General features: G+C 33.9%; 1 protein-coding gene across 5 annotated transcripts in view; it reads right to left on the reverse strand.

Annotated features, from left to right (window-relative positions):
• The window catches only part of ANKRD12 (ankyrin repeat domain 12), a 141444-nt gene that overhangs the window by 39150 nt on the left and 90161 nt on the right, over nt 1-12133 (reverse strand). Inside the window, exon 9 of one of the 5 annotated variants that reach the window (XM_071208439.1) lies at nt 9142-9221. The exons of the other annotated variants lie outside the window; for them this stretch is intronic. Coding sequence (XP_071064540.1) covers nt 9142-9205 — 64 coding nt within the window. The 5' untranslated portion in view covers nt 9206-9221. The remainder of the gene's footprint in view (nt 1-9141; nt 9222-12133) is intronic. 5 annotated transcript variants of the gene reach the window in all.

The following is a 12133-nucleotide window of genomic DNA, read 5'->3' on the forward strand; positions in this document are numbered from 1 at the left end:
GTAGACTTTCTTCAGAAGATCTGAAGACTGCTCACTTGTGAAGGAAAAGAAAATTAGAAAACATAAAATACTACACAGTCATACACTGTGTCAACATTTTGAGAAGCAGTGGTGAAAAACCGTTTAATTAAAAAAAAAAAGGATTTCTTTCATTGATCAATTACAATACACAGACTTCATGTGGGTTCTGACTTTGAAAAAGTTGAAAAGAAACTTACAACTTTTTGAGCCAATCAGAACTTAGAAAAATGACTAGATACCTAATAGTAAGAAGAATTACTAGTTTAGGTATGACAACAGTAGTGTGACTACATTTAAATTAAAAAAAAGCATCCCTATCTTTTAGAGATACATAATGAAACGTTTTCCAATGAAACGACTCAAAACAATGGTGTGGGGAAGAATGGAGAGTGGTAAAACAAGATTGGCTGTGAAGTGGTAATTATCAAAACTGGATAATAGGTACATGTGGGTTCATAATAATATTCTTTCTACTTTTGTATATATTTGAAAATTCTATAATAAAACATTAAAGCATTAATTTGCTTACAATTAAAGTTTAACCTAAGTCTTAAATAATGACTACATTATGCAATGTATAGAATAAACCAAACCAGAGTAGTATAAATACCACACTGAGGGATTTTTATAATTTTCTTAATGTTCTGAGTACAAATCATGTAACATGTAGGTACTTTTGTAGGAATACGTTATGTATGAAAACATATCCTTTTACTAAGGATTTAAAATTTGTTAATAGGCTTGGGGGCAAAAAACAAATTAAAAATTCAACTAATTTCATTTTCAGCACTATTTTTACCCAATAGCTAGTGATATGTTCAAACATAATGAGGAAGAGTGAAGTGTTGATACAATTCATAATAGGAATGAAATCAAGTAAATATACATTAAATTCACTTTGAGGTTATACATTGTCATCTGGACCATCTAATTCTGAAATCTTCATATTCAGCTATAATCAGTATGGTGTAGTGGAAAAGTACAGAGGACCTGACGTTAGCCCCAGGTTTAAATCGAATTGTGTAAATTAAAAACATTTAAATAAAATATTCATTTACCATCAACTACTGCCAAATTCAATAAATCACATCCGCTAGTTAAAAAGGCTGAAGTCCAAACCCATAACTTATCATATTTGCTTAACCTTGTACCAGAAGATTTGAGTGTAAAAAGTTTCAAGCTGACTAAGGTCACTTCTTTCATTTATCACAGGGTTACAATGGGGGCTTGTGGCCCTTTAGAGTGAGAACAATGGAAATCACCAGCCTTTCAAGTATAAAGCAGAACTATGTGGAATACAGACTTTTCATTTTGGTGGGCGGAGGCAGAAAGAAGAGGGAAGACATAGAGTGAACAAAGAAACAATTTTCTTAGAGCAGATATTCCATGTCTGTCTGGTGGAATTTATTATTTTATATATGAAAGTATTAGTCATAGTTGACAACCCCTTGGGTAAAATATGCTTTAGTACTTCTCAAGGAAGAGGGAGGGGGAAATGGAAGTGGGGATAGAGATGGGGGAGGGCACAATATAATGAAACCTTGTTCATTTTTACTGCAATTTACTGCCACGATCTAACAATTTTAGAAAGAGTTTCTACAACTTAACGAGTGGAAGAGAACTTTTTAGAGAAAATTATCCTCGGTTAAAACATAAAATGATTGGAAGTGGACTTGGCCCAGTGGTTAGGGCGTCCGTCTACCACATGGGAGGTCCGCGGTTCAAACCCTGGGCCTCCTTGACCCGTGTGGAGCTGGCCCATGCGCAGTGCTGATGCGCGCAAGGAGTGCCATGCCCAGCAGGGGTGTCCCCCACGTAGGGGAGTCCCACGCGCAAGGAGTGCGCTCCGTAAGGAGAGCTGCCCAGCGTGACAGAAAGTGCAGCCTGCCCAAGAATGGCACAGCACACACGGAGAGCGACACAGCAAGATGACACAACAAAAAGAAACACAGATTCCCCTGTTGCTGACAACAACAGAAGCGGACAAAGAAGACGCAGCAAATAGACATAGGGAACAGACAACCGGGGTGGGGGGTGGGAAGGGGAGAGAAATTAAAAACGAAACAAAACATAAAATAAATATATTTATGCAAGCTTATAAATTCTCATTCATTCTTGCATCTATCTTACATATCCAAAATACTATTATACTATACAATAATGTTAATAATAATTAATTTGCCCATAACCATCTAGCTAATAAGTGACAGAGCTAGGTCTTTGTACTCAGGTTTCTGACTCCAAAACTGGTATGAACAACCATCATGCAATGTTATTTCTGAAAACATGAAAAGCACTGAATATAGTGCAGATAAACTATAACCAACACCCAGTGAAACGATGTCATAATCTGTGATCTTTCTATGAACATTCAAAACAATAACTTACACTTTTTATTTCATGATTATTTTGAGGAAACTGTCACAAAAATCTAAGCTTGCAAATGATATTAAATGAGCTTGTTATTTAATTACATGTAAAATGTTTTGATTTTAAAAAATAAGCAATAATGTAACACTGTTAAACAGACCTACCTGACATTAAAGTTGAATTTCAAATATGAACTTGATATTCTCTATTCCTTGATTTTAAGCATTCACATCTCAGATACACAATAATTTGATTTATATACTCCATGAAATAAGATAAAAACACCTCATTCATGACTTAAGTAAAGTTTACAAAGGAAAAAAGCCATGACTGACTATGCTAAATGATGATAAACCTTAGAACATTGATTAAATTTTTTATCTTTTTAATGGTAAATAGAAATGACTTCTTTCTACAAAGTATGATTCTGAATCACTTTAAATAACTGGCAATGTTTAATATAATCTTATTTCAGATTTTCACTCTTTCTTTAAGCTAATATTTGTGTCAATTCCTTATTGTGTCAGGCAATATTTTACATGCATTCATAAATTAATCTATTTAACTTTTACAATAGTCCCATGAAGTGTGTACTGTAATCTCTATTTCACAGATGTGGAACCTGAGCACATACAGGTTAACCAACTTGCCCAAAACTATAAAGCCAGGGATTAAAATCCAGATATTATGGGAGTATTAGAGTCTGACCATCTTTACTAATATAACCAATCAAAAGAACAGAGTAGAAAGAATTGTTTATACCTTGTTTAACACTGTCAAAATCCTACAAAGTTAATTTTTTTTGAGTAATGTACATGACCAGAATTTATTAAGCATTCTGTTTACACCAGAAAAAAACTACCTTTACATTTGGTATAGTATTTGTTTTATATGCCATTTTTATTCAGATGTGGGCTAGTCTATACATATGTATATGTAAAATCCTAAACTATACTTCTTTAGTGATCTTAATTTACTAAAACTGCTTTTGTTTCATTTACTTTTAAACAACATTTATTCTCTTATAATAGTAAATAATTCACGTTAGAAAACCTGGGAAGAAGCAGACATGGGTAAGAAAGAAAATAAAAGTCACCCATAAAATAATCCCACCACCCAAGAGAGCCATTCTTTATATTTTATTTAAAAGTATTATATGTGACTTTGTTTTAACTTAACTAAGAGGAATAGTAAAGTTAAACAGAGTGAGTGTCTAAATCTCAGGTCTGTCTTCTTGGCCCTTCTAAATTACCTGAGCAGGCACGATCTACTATTGTTATTTCAGAAATCATTCTTATACTCTATGAGCTGCCCACAATCATGCCACATTTTAGCTTACTTCATTTTGGTGAATGAATTGTTGATACAATTTATTTTCCTTGGAGTTTCTGCCTTTTTGCTCATTCACCAGAAAAGTCAACATGCTTTCATATAACCAATATCTGGACACTACTGAACTCTCAGAATCTAACTCACAAAATATGTGCATCGATCGGTATCTACTCTTTTCTTGATAACATTCTTCATAAACTCCTCTGACATCTTTTTCTAAAATAAGCCAACTGTTCATTACTGTCATTCTGGAATTTTTCATCAAATCCTGCATCAGTCTTCATGTCCTTCTCTTAGATTTGTACTTTGTATTACTGAAAGTAATAAACCTAAATAGTTTTTTTCAGAAAGGGGAATAAAAAGAAATTTTTCTTTAGCCTTACACTTGGTTGGGAAAGGAATTCTGGTATCAAAATAATTTTTCTTGGAATGTTATAATAATCTCCTCTTGTCTTCTAGGAACATAAGCATGAAAAATCTGAGGCCAGTCTCCTTCCTTCCTAAGTAATATGTTTCCCACTGATCCTGAGAGCTTAGGGGATGTTTTATCACTATCCTTGAAGTTGTGATGTACCTACCTAGATGTGCCCCACTTTTTATTCTCCTTTGATATGTTTTTTTTCAGTTAAAGCAAACTTTCTCAATTAAAAAAAAGAAATTCATCCCAGCAGTTGCACCTTCTTATAAAATGAATAAATGTATGTCCTGGATGTGTTTCTCAACATTTCTTTTTTTTCTTATATGTTTTATATAGTGCCTTTTTCCTAGATCTCAGATTAGATCTTCAGCAATGTCCTGTCTATTCCTTCCTTTATAGAATATAAAATTTCAGTTATCACATTTTTAATTCCAAGAAACTTCTTGTTCTCTGATTACTCTTTTTCATAGCAGCCTTTTGTTGTTATTGGTGATAGATCAATTGCCTTCTGTAATCTCAAAGGATACTATGAATTTACCCTTCTGCTTCCTACATTATTTACATTCTCCAGAATCAATTATTCTGTTTGTGCATCTTGGCCTTTCTTTTCTTTCATTTAGTTGATCTTTCCAAATCTCTGGATTTCTTTTCATACTTACAAAATAAAAATTGGCTTTCTTTAGCAATTTGGGGAAGGGTCTTTACATCAGATCTCCCCTAAGTGAGAGTCCTGTTTTAGTGATCTGTAGATATTTCTAATCTCAGTCTTCCAGCTGAGAGTCTTCCCCGAACAAACTGACTTCAAGAAGATTCTCTGGGGAAACGGACTTTGGCCCAGTGGTTAGGGCGTCCGTCTACCATATGGGAGGTCCGCGGTTCAAACCCCGGGCCTCCTTGACCCGTGTGGAGCTGGCCATGCGCAGCGCTGATGCGCGCAAGAAGTGTCGTGCCACGCAAGGGTGTCCCCCGCGTGGGGGAGCCCCACGCGTAAGGAGTGCGCCCGTGAGGAGAGCCGCCCAGCGTGAAAAGAAAGTGCAGCCTGCCCAGGAATGGCGCCGCCCACAAGTGCCGCTGACACCAACAGAAGCGGACAAAGAAACAAGACGCAGCAAATAGACACGAGAACAGACAACCAGGGGAGGGGGGGAAATTAAATAAATAAATCTTTAAAAAATAAAAAAAAAAAGAAGATTCTCTGGGGCTTCACAGGGAAGAATGATTTCATAACTTTAACAGGACTCTTCTATGCTTAATTCGGGGAGTATGCTCCTTTGCTCTGTAATAGTTCAACTAATCACAGCTAATATATTTAAGAATTAGTTATATAAATGTAACTTATTTATGTTACTTTGCCAGAAAAATAACATTGAAAAAAGTGCACCACCATTTTAGAAAACAAATCCTTACAGCTTTCTCATCTCTAAATTGACTGAGAAATGTAGTTTAGTAGTAGGGAAATAAAATATTAGGTAATTTATATAGTCTCTTCTAAATATCTATTTCTAAAATGCAATTCTCTTGAGTAAAAATTAGGTATTTTAATTCTAATTTATCAGAGTAAAGTGGTAATGTATCAATTTGGAAATAAGTATGCCAGATAAAACTATATTTTCACTATATTTGTATAGTAATAGATATAGGTAAGAGAATCACAGAGTTTAGGGGTGAACTGGGGAGGAAAGAGAATATCAACAGCTGAAAATACTATGCATAAAAGCAAAATCTACATAAGAAAATCGAGTACGATAGCATTCTGAATATGTCCTCAATTAGTTATCATACAGTGCCTTTCTACTAATATATTACTAACATAGAAACTCATTCTATAAAGCATAAATTGGTATTTCTCCCTCTAAAAATAGGACTGATATTACTACAAAAAATTTTGATGTCACTAAAGGAAACTGACAAAATCACCCAGTCTCAGCTAGTTCATCATAAATATATACATTACATGGAGGTCCATTTAGCCATGACAAAATGAAACATTTTTCTGTAGACAGGATGATATAACTAAAGCTGAACTTACTCAAATGTATACATATAAAATTAATACTTTTAAAAGCCAAAGGTTTTTTTTTTCCCCTAGGTTTCTGCCCAAATGCATCCTTTATAGAGTTTTAGTCTTAAATATTCCGCAATATCTCAACTACAATTATGTGACAGACTCACTTTAAGTTGCTAGGCATTGGTAGAAATTCAGTTTTTAAGGAAAACCATTAAGCTAACATTTTTTACAAAAAAAACCCATTAGTTTTGGTATTTGCAATAAATAATTTTACATTTTTTTGGCAAGTACATTAGAAATTTCTTGACTACTGTATTTACATCAACGTCAAAGAGAGTATTTGCCAGACTATTATTTCATGTAACAAAATTTAAAAATTTGTTATATTTATTTGCATACATTCAGAAAACGAGAAGTAAGCACAACTTCTCATTTATTTTTCTGGTATATAAGTAAAAAAAAAAAAGAGCTTATGTAATTTTTATAGACATTGCTAAAGAGTGACATTTTACTGTTTATGGTAATTCAGCATTCATAATAGCCTTTTTTTTCCTCCATTTAAAATTTTTGACACATATATTTTTTCCCTCTATAAAATCACTCCACCAAAAACTAAAACTCAAGCTTTGTAACTAGGGGAATATAATTTATCCACATAAAACACATAATAAAACTGTATTTATTTGAAAGTATTGATTTTCAAATTTGAGAACTGTACATGTTTTGTTTGTGGAAGATTCAGGTAGAGTCAAGTTTGTGATATTGATTAGAAAAACCCTAAAAAATTAAAATTCAGATCTTTGTGTTTAAAGTATACCACATATGTCACAAAACAGAGGAGTAAAAGCAGCACATGCAAATTACTACAGGGGAATTTCTTTTAATTGATCATAAAGTGGTTATAAAAAAAAAAAAAGAATCCCCACCACCACCACTACGCTGTGCGCTCAGCCATCTTGTACAAATGGAAACCTAAACACTATTTCATTTCTTCTAAGCTTTGTTACCACAGGGGAACGTGAAAAATAAAAGGTGCTAAAAATCAAACATGGTAATTGCTAGTATTCCACAACTCTTGAAGTGGGTTTAATCAAAGAAGCTGCTAACAGTCCTAGCTAAATAAAAGGTTCTAGGGTTATAAATGGATTGCAATTTACCATACTAGGCCAAGATCCTATTACTTAAGGAATATACCTGAAGTTATTAAAACATGCCATTTAGGATGTTTTAACTTTATAGTTAAATGGAGGAGTCTTTAATTCTAGGTATACTAATATGCAAACTCCTTTACTTTTATAAAACACTCTAATCTAAATTCCTATATTCAAATTCAAACATCTTGAAATATAATTGGACACTATAAACACTCTATATAACCTCTTTCTGTAGTCTTTATACTTTTAAGGCTAAATAGTTTGCTTTGAAACTTCCTAAGGTGATGCTTCTTCCTATTTGTGGTTAATCGTTAACACAGTACATAAACATTTTGTTTAAAATTCTGGTTAATTTTTTTTTTTTTTGGTTCTCCTTATCAATTCTTTTAATTCTAAAAATGCATGTACCAACAGTTGTATTTTCATAGTTCCTGAAATATAAAACTGAGGAAATGAGTTCATAAATGGTGACAATATATTTGTAATATAATCATACCACTTGCTATTAAACATTGAGAAAGTAAAGCTTCAAAATACTGGCCATTTTGCATATTTTTTTACAGAAATGCACTTGGTAAACATTAGTGGGTAACAATAAATCACTGCTTTTTAAAAGTTTCCTAATTTCTTTCACAGGACACTCTAAAAGAAGCTAATCTATTTATTATGATGGAGCATTTCCTTGGTTAAATTGAAGTATTCAATGAGGAAAATTTATAGCAATTGTTTAAAAAACAAGGCCAGATTACTGGCAAACTAAGCAAAGAAAAAGGTGAACAGATCTTTAAACGATGACTGGCATTTTCAACTTTGTTCACTGGGCACTCTGGTTAAGTATAAAATCAATGTCTGCACACTTGCAGCAGAATCTCTTCTTTGGCAATTAATGATTAATTAATATTGGGGGGGGCACTATGTGACAAAGAGTTAACTACTTCTCCATTACCATGATTATGATTTATAAGCATGATCTGGCCCTCGGAATATGACTGAGTTCTCAGCACAGTAGCAAGCAATTATGTGTAGCAAACACTATTACTAGGTGGAATTTCTGTACAGGAGGGTAGTGTGGAATGAGACCCTGGGAAAGGGCACAAGTTAGGGGAGTGAAATACAATAGAATTATGCACATTTAAAAGTACCACACATCTGTACCTAAATAAGCTAGATTAACCAGGAAACGTATTCCTGAAACACTGTCATAAATGTCTAATAAGCATGACATAAAACTCTCAAAGTATTGTCTATGAACTGAAGTCAGTTTACAAAGTGTTTTTTACTTATCAGTGATAAAATAAGGAGCTTGGACCAAAATGGAGAGCAATTATGTCACCAAGGACACTGTTTAGTTCAGCTGACAATTTTTCATAGCAGTACTTTTTGCTGAAGGAAGTTGTGCATTAATTTATATTCTGGCACAAGCTCCTTATGTTAGGGATTAATAACAAAGTTTGTAGAATAACCTTCCTGAGTAGCAATGGCATAAAATACAATGCATAATGGAATAAACTATAATTTAGAAAGCTAATATACAAGATCTTTTTTATTTACTTGAAATTTATTAAGTTCTGAAATTCATAGTCTTGGTTGTATTTTCTAAATTGCTGCACTTAAAGTGTATCTGTCACACGGATGACACGTTATACCCATGAGGAGTAATGATAGCATCAGGCTTCATACTTAAAAACATCTATGGGCAGTTAATTATTAAGTTCTGAATTTAGATTGGATGAAGTTTGATAAATTCATGTAAAGGACCTCATGTAAATTGAGCAACAAATTTTGGGTATTTTCATCAGTCTTTTCTAGTAACTTCAAAATTTTTGTATGATACTTACTGATGATTTTTGCATCATTCCTTGAGGGACTTTGATCAAGCAATAATTCAGGCACATTCACCATGTGGAAAATAAATACTCTGAAAAATCAATACATAGCTGATGAACACATGAAATAATCAAAATCAATGAAAATCAAAAAGGTTCTAGAAAATGTGTTCCATTCTTAATTAAACATGTAAGTTAAAATAAGATAACTTTCTTCTACCAGGGGAAAAATGTGTTGAAGCACTTCTTTCTAATGGAAAAGTTTATATAGAAAGTTTTTAACAAAAGCTGCTTTTCACAGCTACAGTTTTCTGAAGACAGCAAAACTAAAGAATCTGTAGCCATAATAAGTAACAGCAGAACTAAAATATCATGTAGAAATACTTTCATTTTTTGAATCATGGTCTGGGATAGAGAGATATTTGGAAGTCCTCACCAAATAATAAATGGTAGTTAAAACTGTGAGCACAGGTAAACTTTATCTGGGAGAATATGTAGCCCAAGAAGCAGCTCAGAAAAAGCAAAATCCTGGAAAAACCCTCACAGACGTGTGTGGGAAGGGAATAAAGAAGAAGTGAAGATGAGATTCTAAAAGGAAAGTGTGAAGGAACAGTCTGGGATGCTGGGTAACTGCCAGGAGAGAGGTATGTCCCAGAAGCCCTGCAGGAGAATTTTAGGAAGAAGACTGGCCAACAGTGTCAAATTCAACAGACACTGAAAAAACAAGCACTAAAATACAGCTAAGGGATCTGACAGTGAGAAGATCATTTGTGATCAATTTCAGTAAAAACAGATTTGATTAAGTGGTAGAAATAGAAGTTAATCTGCAAGGTACTTTAAACAGTTTTGCTGTGAAGGGAAGGGCATAAGGGATTCAATACACAGGGAGGGAGACCAGATTTTGTTGAAAGAGCCTTGTATATTTACATGTATAAAAATATTATCACATGGCTGTGCCCAGTTCTACCTCCCTTCCCTGCACTGAGCCCTCTCCTCCCTGCCACCCCCTATACAATATGCCTTGTTAAGAGCCTGGTCTTCATCCTGGTATACGCTCTTCCCTAATTTGCTCCATGCTTATAAAATCTTACACAAACACAAAATCTTACACAAACCTAGGTATTAATACATATATAAACATAAATATAGGTTTTGAAAACTACTTGTTCATTTTACAAAAATGGGGTATTATAATTAATTTATTCCTCCTGATTTTTCTTACTCAGCATCTTATCAAAATCTCTCCAAGTTATCATTAAGATGTACTTTTTCATGTGTCAACAACCATCAACTTTTGGCCAGTACTGCCCTATCCATAACTCCATTCACCCCACCAATGTATTACTCTGAAGCACACCCCATTCATCATATCATTTTATCCATAAATATTTCAGTATGTATCTCTAAAAGATAAGGGCTCCTGCATTTCGTTATTTGTTTCCAGACTTTTTCAAAGAGACCGCTACAATTAAAATATATCCCATCTCACCCCTTCTCATATTAGGTAACCACTTCTATTAGTTTTTACTTTACTCTTCTATCATTTCTTTTTTGAAAATGTAATTATATATATACACACACACACTTTTAAATCCTTAAATATCTGCAAATATCTTTCTTTTACTCTGACAAGTGAACAATAACTTGGCCAGGTACAGGATTCTTATGTTGAAGTTCTTTTCTCTCAGTAGTCTATATTCCACTGTTTCAAGTAAGAAGTCCAATGCCAATACAACAGTATTTCTTTGTAGGTAACTTGTTACTTTGGCAGCTAAGGAATTTTGTCAATACACATCTAGGGTTGTGTTTGTGTTTTCATCATTTCACCTGGAGATGACTTTTACACAATTGATAGACTATGGTTTCCCTCAGTTCAGGAAAATTTTCTTCTATTATTTGTGTAATTATTGCCTATCCCTCCATCTATTTCTTTTGCTCCCTTTTAAATTTCCATATAAGTAACTGCTATTCACATGTTGGATCTGTTAGATCTTCTAAATCTATCCCCTACGTCTTTTCTCTTTTCTTCCATGATTCATGGATTTTGATCTGTGTTGTGAGGATTTACTTTACTTGATTTTCCAATCTATTAAAGTCTCAACAGGGGTCATTACCCCACTTCAACACATCTACTGAGTTGCCTGGTTGCTGTATTTGAATTTTCTTAAGTGCTCATTTTTGTTGAAGTAGTTGTTTCCTTTAGTAGTTTTATTTGGCTAGGCTGTATGTTCAAAATCAATCATTCTCCTGGGTTTCTAGGCAGCTTTGGAGGGCTGTTACTTTTCTTCTTTGGCTGGCTACAATCTAATGTTAGAGTAGTCCAAGTGGCAGTTCACCTGCAAGTGCAAGGCACTGTGGCTGCAAGTTAGCAGGAGAGGCATCAGGGGTAAGCCTCCCTGTTCTCTGATACCAGGTCTTCTTAAATTTTCCTAGCATCAGGGTTAGAAGAATTCAGGTTACAAGCAATTCCTTGGATTTATGGGAGTTGGAGGCATAATCTCTTAGGGTCAGTCCCCAAATCCCAATACAACAAATATTTATTGAGCAATATCTATGTGCCAAGCATTTACCAATTTTACATTTACTGGAGGGTGAAGAGGTGAGAGCGGATACTAAAAGTTACTTTTTACAATTTTGCCTATATTTTCAGCTCCATTCATTAGCATTATTTCCTCCAAATACTGATCCCAGCCACTGAACCAACATCATATTTTTCTCTCCTTATCTCCTCTCCCAATGATCAGTTCTGCTTCCGGATGGATGAAAATGTAGTGGAAGCCCTAATCATTTCTAAGTGAAATAAAGGAACCATCACTGTTGCTGCTGCCTTCTCAAAATCATGAAAACTGTATGTGGCTTTCCCCCTAACATATATGAATTTCTCAGTATTAAAAAAATGAATTTACAAAAATCCTGAATCTTGTAAATGCCATTTACCTTGATTAACCTTTGTATAAAATCCTTCCTAGAATAATAAATCACCTAGTAAATATATGTTTAATAT

This window comes from Dasypus novemcinctus, chromosome 16, assembly GCF_030445035.2.
Source record: "Dasypus novemcinctus isolate mDasNov1 chromosome 16, mDasNov1.1.hap2, whole genome shotgun sequence".
Taxonomy (NCBI): domain Eukaryota; kingdom Metazoa; phylum Chordata; class Mammalia; order Cingulata; family Dasypodidae; genus Dasypus; species Dasypus novemcinctus.